Source organism: Ixodes scapularis, unplaced genomic scaffold (assembly GCF_016920785.2).
Source record: "Ixodes scapularis isolate PalLabHiFi unplaced genomic scaffold, ASM1692078v2 PGA_scaffold4__175_contigs__length_147842914, whole genome shotgun sequence".
Taxonomy (NCBI): Eukaryota; Metazoa; Arthropoda; class Arachnida; order Ixodida; family Ixodidae; genus Ixodes; species Ixodes scapularis.
The window spans coordinates 146,704,075-146,720,292 of record NW_024609879.1 but is presented as its reverse complement, the minus strand read 5'-3'; the positions used below and the strand labels follow the sequence as shown (position 1 = coordinate 146,720,292).

The following is a 16,218-nucleotide window of genomic DNA, read 5'->3' as shown; positions in this document are numbered from 1 at the left end:
CCACTGACGGGATCGCTCCTGTATAAAGTAGTTTATAGACAACAAGTTATCAATAATAATGCACTGGCCAGATGGCATTTGTATGGCTAAGACACAATGTAACTATTACTCATACAAGGAATTTGACTTTTGAGCATTACCTCTTGGCTTATAGACCGACACGCGGCGCGGCTCTGTTTACCAACACGGCCTGAAGACCGCGCATGCGCAGCAGCTATGTGGGCAAAAGCGGCCAGGCTCTTAGTGTTTTCGCCATTGCGTTCTATGGCGTGCGCTCGTTGTTGACATTGTAGAGACGTTTCTAGCTTTATTTGTGTGTCGTATTTCCTGACAACGTATGTCGTATGCTACGCCCGACTATTTGAGCTCGCTACTCAAGCCTGAACGGTGGCGGTATCGAAAAAAACTGTGCGTGGACGGCCGACACGGTGCAGACGATCCGTACGCTTAGACAAGGCCTGCTGGACTTGCGACGTGAAGTTGCTGCCACCGACGTCGATGGCTCACGTCGTCGTTTATTTACATTTTTAGCCGAGCCAGTTGACGGCCGACACGGTGCAGGCGTACAAGTCTCTCAAGGCCTACGATTACTTAATTCGAGCCGGTTTCTGCACTGTTGGCGGGATCAGCAGACTGTGGGCCTGCGGAACTGCATTTATTAATTGATTAAATACACACAGCGTCCTTGAAGTGAAAGTACGATATTTTTCGTACCCTCATGACCACAAGGCATGACAAGCGGTAACGCTTTGTCCGTTCTGCAGTCTTGGCGGTAACACGTTACAAGTAACGGCGTTACCAGAAACGCGTTACTTTTTTCAGTAACGTAGTAACCTACTCGTTACTTTTTCAAAATAATAACGGGTAACATATTTACGTTACTATTTCAAGTAACGGGTAACGTAGTTTCGTTACTCGTCACTTCTTCTTCCCTAGTCTTAAAGGAATCGCACTTGAATTTTTTACGTTTTTAGATGTTAAGCCACATGAATTTCTAAGTTTTCTGCGTTTTTCTTTGCTTTTTTTTCTTATGAGTATTTAGGTGAAACCGTAAAAAAAAAAAGATAAAGTAATTGGGGTCAGCTTCTGCATGAACATATTTCTTGATATATGATTTTATGCATACCTGTATCGTCAAAACAGTAAAACGAGTTAAATCATAATCAAAAAAGTAAAGTAACGCAAAACTAGTGTGCGTTACATTTCATCGCCTTCTTTTTATTTTGAGGTAAAGTAGGTCGGCAACGTGTTCCTTTTATTTGCAAGTAACGAGTAACGTATCTCATTACTTTTTTCAGTCATGCCTACAACACTGACGTTGTGTCGCCGATCTTCCGCCTGATAGTACGGGCGTAGCGAGCCACCGACGAGCGCTTGGCCGGTGCTTTGTGCTCAAACACCGTGGGAACAAAATCCCGGTGGTTTCGATCAGACGAAGGTTTCCCTGCACATAAGCAAGCCTCAAGACGGAGATTGAAATGGAAGCCACACTTGCCTTCAAGAAAGTGCTTGCCGCACGAACGGTCAATCAATATTTTCGATCCACAGATATTATCCACCTTCTGCACCTGTCAGAGTCAGCCCGGAACTTGTGAAAACTCACCCCGCTACGTTTGCTGTACCTTTCGGTGCAATTAACGGCTACACAGCTTTGCGGAATGCAGAAACGCTATGACACCCATGCTAAACATGCGCCCTTTTGCCCACACCCCCCGGCTCCGGCGTGATCACAGCGCCGCCGCAGCTCCGTGACGCCAAACCCGCGTGTCGGTCTATAGCCCAACATCTAATCATGCTTGGCAGTGCAAAGCAGGCATTAATGAGAACAGACTTAACTATATTATAAGCACTGTTACACTGCAGAGAAGTGTCGTGCGCAACAGCCTGTAGAAGTATGCTCGACTGCACTAGACTATGAAACTATAGTGATGTTACTACTCATATTTTAAATACCTCTCACTGAAGTTAAGTACTTCAGTCATTACAAGAACAAAACCACCTCACAAGTAAGTTTAAGAAATTTAACCCTTTTCTGATCCCTGGTAATCAATGGCTTTTAAGCGCCGTCAAGGAATTAAATTTAGTGCGGAGAATTAAGTTCCACAACCTCGTGGATAGCGGAAGAATGCTAGTATCAATTTCAAGGTGGATTTAAGCTTTATCATATGGTGCTGGGATATCAAAAATAGTCCTGGGAACAGTGGTTGCATTTTTTAACATCACTAACTGCTTGCATCAGTCTCATGATGGCATTATTTACGTATCAACTGTATCTGGCATATTTTTTAGACCTTAAGAGCTCCGGGGACACTTTAGATTACGGTATGTTCTAGGCATCGCTTAACAGATGATTGTCGATAAGCATCACTATAACTTATAACGCTATATACTAACTCGAGTTTTGAGTTAATGTATCTCTTTTGCAGCCGTGCTAGATACGCAAAAAAAATGGGCATTTTTTAGATTTTTTTTTTTTTTTTTTACTTTTTGTGCTTATCCATTGGGACATGGCCCACCCCACTTCTTTTATGAATTTCAAGTCGGCGACGACTTGGGATATTACGGTATGCTCCAAAATCCAATAACAAAGCACCTGCGTTTTTGCTGTACGGCTAAAGGTCAAAACAATGCACGAATGCAAGGACAAAGTAGACGAAACAAGTCTTCAACTCGGGACTTCTCTTCTAGACATCGTTCTAATTTTTGCTCAACGTCACTAAACCAACATGCCCAAATTTCTACTCTACAACACCTCCTGGTTTACCTGCAAGTGCAGCAAATCAACATTTATCCCGAACACCCTTTGTTGACGCCCACAACAAATATCCACAGGTTCACCAGATAAAAGTTTATTCCACATCCATGCTGGAACTCCATTTTATCACCCAGAACCAGCCGCACCACCCGTGTTATTCGTCAGTCTGACCCCAGAAAGAAGATAGGACTTGAGAAAGTATAAGGTGGGTACCAACGGAAACAAATAGACGAAGAGATGAAAGGAAAGAGTGAGGCATGCAAGAGCGATCGAGGGGCTCCAGAGAGAAAACAGGTTTTTGAAAGAGCCCTCAATTAATCCCACTCAGCAGGCACAACACACTACAGAGAGAAATATGTGTTCAAAATTCAAAATGCAGCTACAAAGTCGTATGCCTTTCTCCCAATTCAGCTAGATTGTGGACAACTATGTGATGTTATATGTGGTTAGATAAGTTTCGTTACAAAGTATGAAGAGTGCTGTATTTCCTCGCACACATCTTCATAAACAAATGTGATGTGAACACCAGGAAATACAGTATGCAGTGTAACTACCTATGCATATATGCTGTTATGAAGTGTGATGTGGACTGCAGAGGCTTACAATAGTACGTCAAGTACAGTAGAGTAGAGCAAACTATCTAACGCTGTGTGGTAAAAATTTGAGAGATCTACCTGAGCTATCCAGAGCAGCGATTTATGCAAAGCCAAGTAAGGTAATGAAGTTGACTAGGGTTAATAATTGGGCTAGGTGATAATTCACGACAGCTAATCCAGCACAAAAGACGAGGACAAGAGAAACACAAACACGGCCCTACTTACAACCTAAGCTTTATTCGTGTTGGCATCTGACATAAATGCTACCGACGCCAACAAAACAAGCCAGGGAAGAAAAACTAAAAGGTTAACATTTGTGTACAGGTAATGTGTCATCTATACAGCATTGTCACTGGTTTCTTCCACTCGTCCAAAAGAACTGTACATGTAACTGACTGCTGTAGATGACACGTAACCTGTGCGTGGGTTTCAGCCTCTTAGATTTTGTGTTGTTTCTCTTCCCTGGCTCGTTTTGGCGGCGTCGGCAGTATTTATACCGAATGCCAACACGAATAAATCTTTCGCTGTAAGAAGCGCCGCCTTTGTGTCTCTTTTGTCCTCGTCTTTCGCGCTGGGTTTGTTGTCAAGGTAATGAAGATTTCACGAGTGTCCAAGGTAGCTGCAGCAATTAGACGCTTTGAACGTTAGGAAGGACACATCCGCAATCTAGGGTGACCAGATGTATGCAAGGCTAGGACATCCACCATCTAGAGCTAGCAGGGGTGTGTGAAGGTTGTTTCCTTGAGCTACGGAGGTGTGCCTATTCAGCATTCGGAAAACATGATTCACACATCTGCATTCGGTGAGTGTGATCGACTGTAATCACTCGTGACGACAAAACAAACTGATGCCATCTATCGAGTAGCCCTGCACCATTTACGATCTGCACACAATCTATGTGTCACTCCTACACCGTATGCATGAAAACAACTCTGACAACAAGCATAAATTTGATTCCGGAAATACCGCTAAACCTTCGATACGCAGAGGGCACAGGCGTGCAAGTGTGTTTTCTCGTCGTAAGCAGCTAAAAGCCTTTGTAACGGTGCTCTGTCAATCATGCTCAAAAGGAGACACACAAACCGTCCTTAAAGGGGTACTCCGGCGATTTTTGAGCTACCTCAACTAACTGTATTTTCTGACTCCCCGGCCCTTACCCTTTCTGGTATGCTATTTAGTATCGTGAAATTCATAATAGTTATTGCGAAATTGGCAAATGAAAATGATGCAAAAACCAACATTCAAATATACCCGCACTTTTCAGTGCCGTGACGAGCAGTCTAAAAAATAGAATATGCCCATCATTTGTTCCGTGCTGGAGCGCGGGGACTGGAGCGAGCTTCCAAGGCATTCATTTGACACCATGAAACTGCTTCGAATCAGTTGGGAACAAATTCTACAGTCCAAAGAGTGAACCCCTGCACTTCCAATGACGTCACTCTTTCGTTGTTGCCAGTAGAGACTTTCAGTTTGAAAAACACGGTGAGGACCAAAATTGTAAATTCAATAACTTCGTGAAAAAAAATTATTTTGACCTAATATGTGGGATACTATTTTGGCAATGTTGTTTGGCGAGTTTAGCAAAATTTCAAGCAAATCGGGGACCATGAAGAAATCGGCAGAGTACCCCTTAAAGGGTTGACCTACACAAAAAAAAAAAGATTCCCAGTTTCTTTTTTTTTTAATCCCTCTCGCGCTCTTCTCTCCTCCTCTCCCCATGGAAGCAGGTCTCTGGGCTACTCCCCGCAGAAAGGAGGAGGACCTCCCTCTTCCTCGAACGGAAAGAAGGAATTCAGGGAGAGTTTCCTCTTTTCCAACTGTTCGTCGACCTTTAAGAGTCTAGGGGGCCGCGTAAGGCTACGAGGGTTATGTAGCTGCATTGTAGACCTATGTGGAGTGCCCAGAAAGATGTCTCGAACTGTAGAAACCGTCCCCAGTTAGTGACATTCGCGTGTGTGTGCAGTGAGACCCGCCGTGTAGTGTAGAGTGATTAGTGTCCCTTGCACCAGCAGCTCGATGCATACCTTAGAGGCTTTTCTGGGCTTGTGAAAGCTCTTTCCGCTGCCATCGCCACCGTCATCATCATCATCGTCGTTGTTGTTGTTGTTGTTGTTGTGGGCGGAGCTGGAGTTGTCCAGCTCCCGGAATGGCGAGCCGGGACTCAAACGTCCGTTGACCTTCGGGTCGAACAGGTCGGAGTCATCAAAGTCCAACTCAGAACCCTTGAGGGTGGACATCTTGGGAATGTGCAGCAAAGGTGGACAGAGAGGGAGAGAAAGAGAGAGTGGAAGAGGAGAGGAGGCAGTATTGTCATGGAGGAAGGTTTGACAAAAGAGGCGGCGTGACGGGAGAGGGTACGGACAAACGGGACGGGAGAGACGGAGAAAACAAGCAAAAGAAAACAGTTGGAAGAGCAGAGACAGACACGACGTGCAGTATAAAGTTTTGACTGTACCCTGGCATCTCACAACAAGAGTGCTCCCATGAGCTGTATAAAAAATTGTGAACCATGGCCTCTGTTAAACACATACAGAGGAACTCTTCTCTATAACTAACTTCCTTGATGAGTACTGCATTGAAGAGCTGGCAAATGCTCAAGTACTTAATGTTTTAGCACTAAATATAAAAGAAATAGGATAACAATTGAATGTATAGCAACGGGTATGCAGGGCGTTCGGTTTTAATTCGAAACAATTTTTTTTTTAGAAAAGGAGGCGAGAGTTGGACTATTGTTGTCTTCACCGTGTCATTTATCGGGATCAAGGGACATTAGACGAGGGAATAATCGTCACTGTAACCTAACTTGTTAACTAAACTTCATTAATTAATTTCTTTTATTGTTGGTTCCAGGGATCATGTTGCAACGCAGTATTGCTGGCTCTTACTATTAGAGGCCAGACCAAGTGACAGAATTAGCAAAATTGTAATAACTTTTGGATATTAAAGTATATGATAAACTTTCATGTTTCTAGCCAGACTTAAAAATTGCGCACAAAAAGAGCACCATAAGCCCAGTCCACAATGACACTTGGAAGAGTGAGGGAATCGTTCCAATGATGCCGTCACTATCTCGGCGGTGTGGCCTTGGTGGGTGCGCCAATGACACAAGTGACAATGTGACTGAAACGACTAGCATGTCACTCTCCTAGCGGCATGGTTGTGGAACTTTTTTTGCATGCGATTTTCTAATTGGGCCAGAAAATGTGAAAAAGGATCTCAAAAACAATTACCGTAAATTCCCGAAAGATGCCCCACCAATGAAGAGTAACCCACCCCTATTTTTGGCTTTACTTGCTATATTCTTTTACACACTAAAACACAGCCCACTCCTAGTAATCGCAGTGTTGGGATAAGCGATGACCTGTTTGTAAATGCGTCTAGTTAGCTATCGCGGGATATAAGAAAACATTTCTGACTGGTAAGTACAGTCGTCTTTGCTTTATTGCCCCACCACGATAACAAGTTTGCAGAACGCATGATCTTAAAATAGCATTTTTTAATACTTCTCTTGATTGCACACCGAAAGCCAGCCCACTCTTTATTTTCACCCAATTTTCTCTCTCCATTTTAGGTGGGCTATTTCTCTGGATATTCCGGTACACTTTTCGCAAATATTTTCCAATCGATCCGACCTCTGATGGTAATTGTCGTCGATACTGCAATTGAAACATAAGCCTTAAAACCAACAATTAAAAAGTTAATGAACATATTTTGTTGATTAGCCAACTTAACAAGACAATTATCCCCTCACCTAATGTACGCCGAGCCTGATAAATACATGGTTAATTAAGACGGCACTCATCTACCTCTCACGCACCTTTTTCCTTCAAAACTCTGTTCGAACTAACCTGCATATAAAAACTGGATTTTTCCTTCAATACATTGCCTTTGTTTGTTCTTAAAGAGTGGTATTGGCAAGAATGGAAGAACAGACTTCATTTGAAACTGTGTGGGCCATGACTAGTGACAGAGATATTGCAGCATTACATCACTGGCAGGCTGACAATACCCAAGACAATTAAGTTTGAGGGTCTCAACAGCAGAAGCCAGAATATCCAACATGCCGTCAAAATGGTCTTCTAGGGGAGACGAGAGGAAAGTCGGCTTGACACTTTTCTACAAGAACCGTTTGAGAGCATGGTAGAGGAGGCCTGCACGCTGTGCACCGATTGTGGACATTAGTCTAAAAGTGGTACATAGTGTAAGCAAGGAATGCACTAATTCATCGCAATTTTACAAATGCATTTTTTTTTTAACATTTTATACGAAGAATATTAGTCAACTGCATAAACTCCTTCTACACCAGAAACCAAGTGCAGAATTCCCTTCAAGGAGGAAACCACCTCACCTGAACTGCATCCCAATTATCCGCTTTAAAGCAACAATGTCGTATTTCCCCATCACCTAGGCTACCAGAGGGGAAAGAAACTCCATAAACCAAGAGTAACTCCCTTCCTTACTGTATGACAAATAGCTGCTTCAAAGCCCCAGTGCCTTTTCACTAATTTCTCACCACAGACTGTTCCCTAAATGGAGAGTACCCCCTCCACAGTTGTGGCAATGCCTCAGTGCCTTGACTCTCCAGTGCCCTAGAAGAAGAAACAATTCCCTAGCGTTCCGCCCCAAAGCTAGAGTAATTCGTGTCTTCAATTCCCTACAAAAGAGACAATACCATAAATGGAGTTTACCTCCCTTTCCCCATCACAGTTATTTGCTTCAAACCCTCAGTGCCTCAATTCCCCAGAAGGGAAATTCCCCCCATGGAATCTGCAAAAGGGACTGTGCTAGTTGGGTACCATATGCTTTCAAGCCTTGTACACGTCCGTTTCTAGAACGGAAAAGCTCCCCCACGCGCGCGCGCGCCTATTACCCTTTTTTCTTTCCCCCCCCCAAGGTAAACTGCTTCAGAGGGTCCGAAACAAGAGGTCAACCTGCTTTTAGAGCAGACTACTCTCAAAAAGAGGGCAAGAGTGACCGTGCGCTCTCTCACCCCGTCCTTGCTGGTGCTGCCGTTGTTGTTGGTCGAGAAGGGCTCGCCGCAACCGAGCAGGTAGTCCGGGTTCAAGATGTTCTCCGCACAGGCGGCCGCCAGGGCAGCAATGTCGGGGTGGGGCGGGCCGTTGCTCTGGCCCAGCTGACTCTCCAGGCTCCGAAGGAAGTCCTCTTCCTTGGGTGCCTTACCCTCAACCAGCTGAGAAGAGCAAAAGAGAAACGCTTGAAGAAAATAATGCTTGTGTTGGGTAGTGCACTACAGCGGATTCCAATCCAAAATCTTACAGGGCTTTTTTCCACTACAAAATAAACGATGCGCTGCCAAATGCTCATTTTTTGTCCAAATGTAGCACTGGCAACTCCAACCAAATGCCAATGTTTCAGAACGAACCGTCATCTTATTAAAAAGCTGTAAGTCATTTTCTGAAGTTTCGACGGTAAAACGGGGCCCGTTCTTGGTAACTGGCTTCAGGGCTCCGTGGGCTGCCATTTTTCTATTAAAAATTTCAGGAAGTAACTTGTAAGTTTTTAGTAAGATAAAGGGTAGTTCTGAAAATTCAGCCTCTAAATTCGAACTGCCAGTGCTACATTTTGGGGGGAGAATGAGCGTTTGGCAATGCATATCTAATTCTGTGATAAAAAACCTCGTGATTATTTTAGGGGGACACCCTGAAGAAAAAGGCAGATTGGATCAAAGGAAGTAAACTACATCAGCTGCACACAGAAGCAAGTAACAATTCTGAGCAAGTTCCATGAGAGTGCTCACTTCAGAGTCGCACATGCGCAGCTGCGTACCTAGCCTCACCTGTATCTTGTAAGATTGGTCATTTTTGCACTTGGTGCTTTGCCTTAATCATATTCGAAACGATACAAGGCCCTTAGACTTGGAGATCTGGTCTGTGATAATATTTTTGATGTTGGAGGTGTCTGACGAGAAAAGATCCATAGACACATTTTGAGAAATTACGGACTAAACACAACGAGCAAAGGATTGGAGGGAAAACGTGCCTCAATGTTTAATCGAGGGTGACAGGGCAATAGGCCTTGAACATTTCTCGAGAACTGTTGCTTCGGTATCCCCCGTTTATTTTCGCACTCAGTCGGAGGGATGGTTTTCTCCCGACTCGTGCGCCTCTTGACCCAGCTCAATTCCGAATATAGCACGAGGTGCGTTTCAGAGCACATCATTTCAGAAAAAAACTGCATTATGTTTGTGCAATAATGGGAACTAGCATTTTAACTATCATCAATTAGTTTATTAATTAGGCACTAGTATTGATCCTTAACCGCATAGTTGACCGACTCTCTGATTGTAAGATATGCAATTCGCCCGATCAGTCAATTCGTTTAACGACAGCGAGAGCCCAAACAATGCAGGTCTCCAACTGGTTCTCGCAAACGAGGCTCCAGCCAATCGCAGACCCGCTCACCGTGCTGTCTTGTGAGGAGCACTCGCTGTTCTTCTTCGATTCCTCGTCGGGGGGCGTGGGTGGCGGTGGGGGCCTCTTCTGTCCCTTCTGCGGCTGCCCCTTCTTCTTCTCCTCCTTCCCCTCTTCTCTTTCCTCCTCCACATCCTCCCCCTCCTCTCCCGTAGAGGCGTAGACCCTGACGGCCGCACGGACAGCGGCCGGAAACTTGGCGATGGTCGCCACCAGGGGTCGCGCCCAGCCAATATGGAGCACGGGAGTCGCTGAGCCTGGAGGGTTGGACATCAGTCAGAAGACCTTACCGGGAACCTTAGCTTTTCTGGTCGTCAACTACTTGGCCCTTTGAAAAAGGCACGGGCAGAAAGCTTGGGGAAAGTGAGTATAACGTTTGCTAACGTGTCTAAAGCGAATTTCTGAAACATTCGTTCCCGATATGGGCCTGTTTCGAGGTTGCACGGTACTTGCGGCAAAGTGTATAGTGCCCCGACTCTCGAACTAGGTTCTCAAGTTCACAAGGATTCCTGGAACCCCAAGGATGCCCGGAACTCCAAAAATTCCCAGCACTCCAAGGGTTTCAAGATCCCAAGGATTCCAAAGATTTCGAAATTCCTGGAAACTCCATGGGAACCTGGGATACGAAGGATCTCCGAAGCACACAAATTCCCTTGATCAGTCTTAATTATTGCATAATCTGCCTTCTGGCTGGAACAGTCTTAAAGGGACACTGACACCCCCCAAAATTTTTTTTTTAATTTTTTGCCAGGCGCTTCATTATGGTGTCGGAGGACTACCCAATTAATATTTTGCAACAGAGTAGCGTATTTCTTTAATAAAGCCAAAAGACGCAACTGCTCGAAACCGAAACCGAAACCCGACGGAGGTCGGAGAAGTGGAGAGAAGAGAGCGAGTGGCGGAAGTCACGTGGCTACACCCGACCGCGTTTTTTTTTTTTTTTTTTTTTCTCCTTTCCGTAGCAGACGACATGCGGCGTATAGGAACTGTTCGCCGTGGGATTCTTTTGCAGTTATGTATGTTCCGCTCGTTGTTCTGTACTCCAAGATGAGTTGTTTTGTACATTGAGGAGTTGGAGATGAGTAGCGAGTGCGCGTGGTGAATTTTGATCGGCTTCGAAAAGAATACACCCAAGATGTTGCGTGAAGAGCTGGCTCACATGTCCTGCGTCCGAAACAGAAGTGGCATTGTGCGACAGAGTTTCCGAAAGATCAACGGGATCAAGACCAATGGCTGGCTGCAATTCCTGTAGAACATATACGGGCACCTCGGAAAGCGGACGCTACCTGATTTATATGCTCCTTGCATTTTGTGGAAAGTGATTACATTGAGTTCGCAGGTGTCAAAAGGGAAATCCCATACCATTTAATTCAGCGACGTGTCGTCCACAACATTTTTTTTTTTTGTTTCTTCAGTGATAAATGTAAAAAAAAAAAAGAAATGTAGACATAAAAAAACATATGAAAAAAAAAAAAAAAAGTGTCACGGGGGATTGAACCCGGTCCTGCGGCGTGTGAAGCGGACGTCTTTCCCACTAAGCTACTGGGGCATATCGAAACTAGGGGATCTCTTTCCTTAGTAATATTTCAGCCCATAAACTGTAAGTTGGAAAGTTTGCTGCCGATTTTCCTCTAGCAAAAGCACTCCCGGGTCGAAGTCGGGATGCACCACGCATTGGCGACATTTTCACCTTCTAAAGAAATCGTACGCGTGCATATTCAACTCGAAGTAGACACGTCGTGCTTGACGTTTGCGCGAGCGATGTCTTCAGCCACGAGAAGGGAGCGACGGCTCGGCGACGTCTTCGTGCAAATCGGCTTGGTGGCCGGGCGTGTCGTACGGGATGAATACCAATTCTTTTGATCAGTCCCAAATTTCTCTTTTAACGGTAGACAGAATTCGCCAATACCGCGAACGACAGTTCTGAAATAGAGGTCCCACGCCTGTCGTCCGCTGCCATCGCCGTCCCCGCGAGTCCCACGATACGCGAAACAACGAACGCACAGAATGCTTCCGGTTGTCTGTGGAACTTTCTTTTTTCCATCAATGTATTTACAGCTTTTTAGAAGTCACAAAAAATGGGTTTCATATTTTTTTCTATTTTTAATATTGTGTGTGTGCCTTCAGTGACCCACGACTTTGATTAAATTTGGTGGTCGCATCGATACCTTAGAGAACGGCCCGTGACCGCGGAAAAGAGAGTGAGCGAGACTCGAACCGGCCAGTTCTTGATCGGCGGTTTTCGGGCGAAAGAAACCGAATTTCAAGCCGCAAATTCTGTTCTGCGTAGTTGAGCTCTCATATGTCACGTACAACCAAAAACCTCGGCGAGCATAAATACCCTGTCAGTGTCCCTTTAAAATAGCTTGGACAGGCACCAGTGCTAGCTTCCCCGTTTTCCCCCTCTGCACATATTACTTTTTGTAAAGCTTGTGAGTGCCTGATCTGCTTTAGTGTAAGAGTTAAAGGGGACAAGGAATATACATCACCTTCTTCCCAAGCACAGAGCCCATCGTAGAAACGAAGCAGGCAGGCAAAGCACCGAGGGTCCTGCAGGAGATTTCCCCCGTCGCTCGAGGGAGACAGCTTGGCTGCCTGGGGCACGAGCTCATTGGCTATCTCCATGAACTCCTTGTAGATCTCTTCGTCCTCACGCCCATAGTTGAACCTGGGTGCAACACGGTTTATAAGTAAAAAGAGACGAACAACACGAAGCACTGCCATGTCACAAAAGTGAAACTACAAAGCACACCACGAGAATGTCTTCGGTAGCAACGACTCCACGACTTATGCATTACTCTCACAAAACTTCAGCTCTAATGAATGCCTGCCAATGAGTAGAGTGTAACAGTTTCTTTTTTCCCAGTGGCATGTGGCATCTTTGTCAGTTCTAAACCTCCCTACATCCAGGAAGCCCTAAACTGCGTCACAGGACAGACAAGGAAACTTTAAAGGTTGTGAACCAACTGTTCTGGGTCTCATTAGAGTTTGGCCGAGCTTGTTCATTTATGTATTTATTTAAAAATACCACCAGCTTAATTTTATACTTTAGTGGAGTAGTTAGAAAGGTCATTGTTGCAAAGAAAACGTTCAGTTTCTGGTGAAGGGTGAAAACAAAAACACACCCAAAGCACTGTACAGTGCTTTGGGTGTATACTAGAAATTAGCTAGATAAGTACTCGTCTACACAGATATATTCAAAATACCCCCGCAGACGATGAAAATCAAAATGATCCGGTCCAGTCTTTTTTTGTGCCCGCAGTCAGCAGAAGCTCTATTACGTCTCAATTTGTCAAAAAATTCAAAGTACAGGATGTCCCTCTTCCAATCTATTCATAGCTCGGACTGCGGCTGTTTTGAAAAATTAGCAGATATGGCAGAGGAGCTCGAAGGATTGCTTCAGCCCACATTGTTTGCGAAAATATGCAAATACCGCGCATTAAATCGTACAAGCAAACACATTATAAAACACATAACGCCAGAGTTTGCTGACGATTCCAGGTGTACGCAGGTTTTGACCATCAGTGGACCACTCCGAGACGTGAGAACGTTGCAGAACCAGTATTTGTTTGTCGCATGGAGGTGGGAAGCTTCTGGAGGCGACATGACGCCACCAGAGGTTAGGCCAGAAGTGTGGAGTTTGGTCGTCGCTGGGGGCCTGCCCCTCCATACTCTGGTGGCGTCACATTGCCTCCAGAAGCTTCCTACCTCCATGGTTTGTGGGCGGGCGTACTTGCGTATGACGTCCGCGGCATCTGCCCACGCCCTGAGTGCTTCCTTGAGCCTGCCCGATCGGAAAAGGTAGCCTCCCAGGTAGGTGTAGGGGTAGACATGCGAGTCCCGGTAGTAGGTGCGCGATGCGTGCACGGCCTCCGACAGCAGGTCCAGCGGAGGAGGCCGCCCAGGGCTGGGGAACAGGCCCTCCAGCTCGCCCAGGTTGCCCAGGGCCATCGGGTAGTTGCGCAGGTGGCCCTTGTCATACAGCAGCCACAGCAGTTGCTGCGCAAGCGACCACAACGGGGGACGGGAAAGAGGTCAGTCGCTTCCCCAACGTTAGGATCCGTTCACACACTTGCATCTGCTCGGGACCAAGTTCGTGCGATCTCTTACTACGAGACAACACGCTGGGAAGCTTGCACCATCTATGAGGTGACCCTAGAACTGCACTTGACTACAGCAAAGGTTTTGCGGTATTAGCGAAATGGAACGGACATTCGAAAAATGGTCGTTTATAATAGTGTCAAAACTTTTTTGAGCAAAGAAAGAAGGAATTCCCTGGCCACCCAATAGATGGCACCAGTGTCCTCTCGTCGTGAGATTTTAAGCGGTTTTAAGGCAGACGGTCGTAAGCAGTCCGAGTGCGTGAATCAGCCTTTAGGACGTCGGGCTCCCCAGTGTGTCCTTGCCGAGGTTCCCTCACCTGCTGGAGGCAGATGAGTTCGGCACTGTCGGTGGCTGCGGCGATGGTGGGGTTGATGGCAGACACCAAGGCCGCCACCTCTGTGGCCCTGGTGCACTGGATGGCGTGGCCGTTGAGGTACAGCCAGCTCTTGTCCTGGGGGATGGGCTGGCCACGCCGGTCTTCGTTGCCCTTGCCTGCACGGCCCCACAAAGAACCCTTGTTAACTCGGCCGCTGCCACGCAATATTGTCGGGACTGTAGTCCCGATTTGTTTTAGAAGAGTCGCGAAAGCTATACTTATGCGGTCTTTGCGTGTCAGTTATAGGGTAAGGGGAAAAGCCGCAAGAGCGCCCACTCAAAACGAAGAGACAAACGGTGAAAAAATGGGGTGGGATATCTTGGGGAATGCGACAGCTAAACTTTATGAAAGACAGAGAGGCACGCGGGGGGGGGGGGGGGATTAACTATGAATCATGTGACACGGGAACTGATACCGCAAGTCACGGATGCAGCAGATTCGCATTTTACGATGCAATGAACATGCAGTAACAGCTTGAGTGTCAAGGGTACCGATACCTCGCAAGCAGATTGCCGACAAAAACACAGCAACCCACTACGAACTCGCTTGTCCGACATCGCATGATGTCCGACGGGAATCGAAGGGGTGGGCGACGTTTCAAAATTGTTCTGTTATGAAAGTCCACAGGGCTCGTGTTCGGTAAGCATCGAGCTCTGGTGAAAACAAGCTGGACAGAGCACCCCCTGCAATTAGATTTCCTCGACAACAGTATCTAAAGTCTGGTACACTGAAAGGCTCGGGAGACTGCCCACCGTGCCAGGTGACCTCTGCGGTCTCCGAGTTGTCTGGTCCGAAAGTCACCCAGGCGTGGTCTTCAGAGAGGGCCAGGTGGACGTCTGTGCACCCCAGTGCCTGGCAGGCTGCCACCACCGCAAACGCCACGCCAAAGCAGTCCAGCTTGTTGCCTGGTAGAGAGAACAAGAGACAACTCGAGGCAGGCTCCCACACTTGCGACCCCATACAACCCTGTACCTTAAAACTTCTTCCTACCAGAGTACATGCTGGCACCACCTATCGAGAAACTGTGAAACAATTGCAGTTTACATATACAGGGTAAGCGGAAGTAAACAAAAACAAAATAACGGCCAAACTTCCAGGGTGTTATTTTTGGTTGGCTATTGTTTTTGCTTGTTTTTGACGACCTTCAGTGAGCTGTGCATACTTTAAAAGTATCACCGCCAAGGGCCCACGGCAGTACCTCCCGAAATTATCTTCTACGGGATCTACATGCCTCCCTGATCCCTTGGATGAAAAGAAAGATCACCAGTTCCTCGAGAAAATGACAAACCTGCCAAAGGTATCGCGGGCGCAATTTCATGGCTACTTTTTCGACTTGCATGGTCCACATACCTGAGAGCAACTTAAAACCTACAAGTCCTTAAACGTGTTCAATTACTTTGTGAACGTCAAGGCATTGGCGATGGGCACCTACCTACCTTCCCCCCAGGGGTCGCCAAGCCGGATCTTGGTTTTAGTAGACGATTTTCGAAAAAGGTTTTATTAAGCTTCCTTTAGCGCGACGCGAGTCTGTTTAATGCACAATTTTTTAGAGTTATGACTTGCTTGCAAGAATGCGGCGTCGGCGGCACAGCATTTTCATGTTTCTCGTGTTGTGCCGTCTGTTGGCAGCACATCAAAGTAGGCTAGCATAGTCTGCCAATGCCATCGTTCTGCGAACACCTAAGCTCGGCAGTGTCGGTGGAGTCTCTTGTCTCAAGATAATCGAAATAACTTCACTTGTGACATTTTGTTTGTGCTGGTACGCATTGGCAACTTAACTCTTCCCTGACCGCGCCCACAGGCCATCGATCACTGGTGATCTATGGTTTCCAAGCGCCGTCATGTAATTAAATTTTGTGTGGAGAATTAGGTTCAACGATCTGGTGAATAGCCAAAAAACTGTAGTTTCAATTTCAACAATCATAAGCTGGTGAGCTGTCAAAAATATTCCTGGGA

General features: G+C 46.2%; 1 protein-coding gene across 1 annotated transcript in view; it reads right to left on the bottom strand.

Annotated features, from left to right (window-relative positions):
- The window catches only part of LOC8029839 (menin), a 30,222-nt gene that overhangs the window by 4,001 nt on the left and 10,003 nt on the right, over positions 1 to 16,218 (bottom strand). Inside the window, exons 2-7 of the mRNA XM_029966790.4 lie at positions 15,015 to 15,167; positions 14,203 to 14,378; positions 13,516 to 13,781; positions 12,272 to 12,450; positions 9,774 to 10,039; positions 8,342 to 8,542 (exon numbers count right to left, since the gene is read on the bottom strand). Coding sequence (XP_029822650.2) covers positions 8,342 to 8,542; positions 9,774 to 10,039; positions 12,272 to 12,450; positions 13,516 to 13,781; positions 14,203 to 14,378; positions 15,015 to 15,167 — 1,241 coding nt within the window. The remainder of the gene's footprint in view (positions 1 to 8,341; positions 8,543 to 9,773; positions 10,040 to 12,271; positions 12,451 to 13,515; positions 13,782 to 14,202; positions 14,379 to 15,014; positions 15,168 to 16,218) is intronic.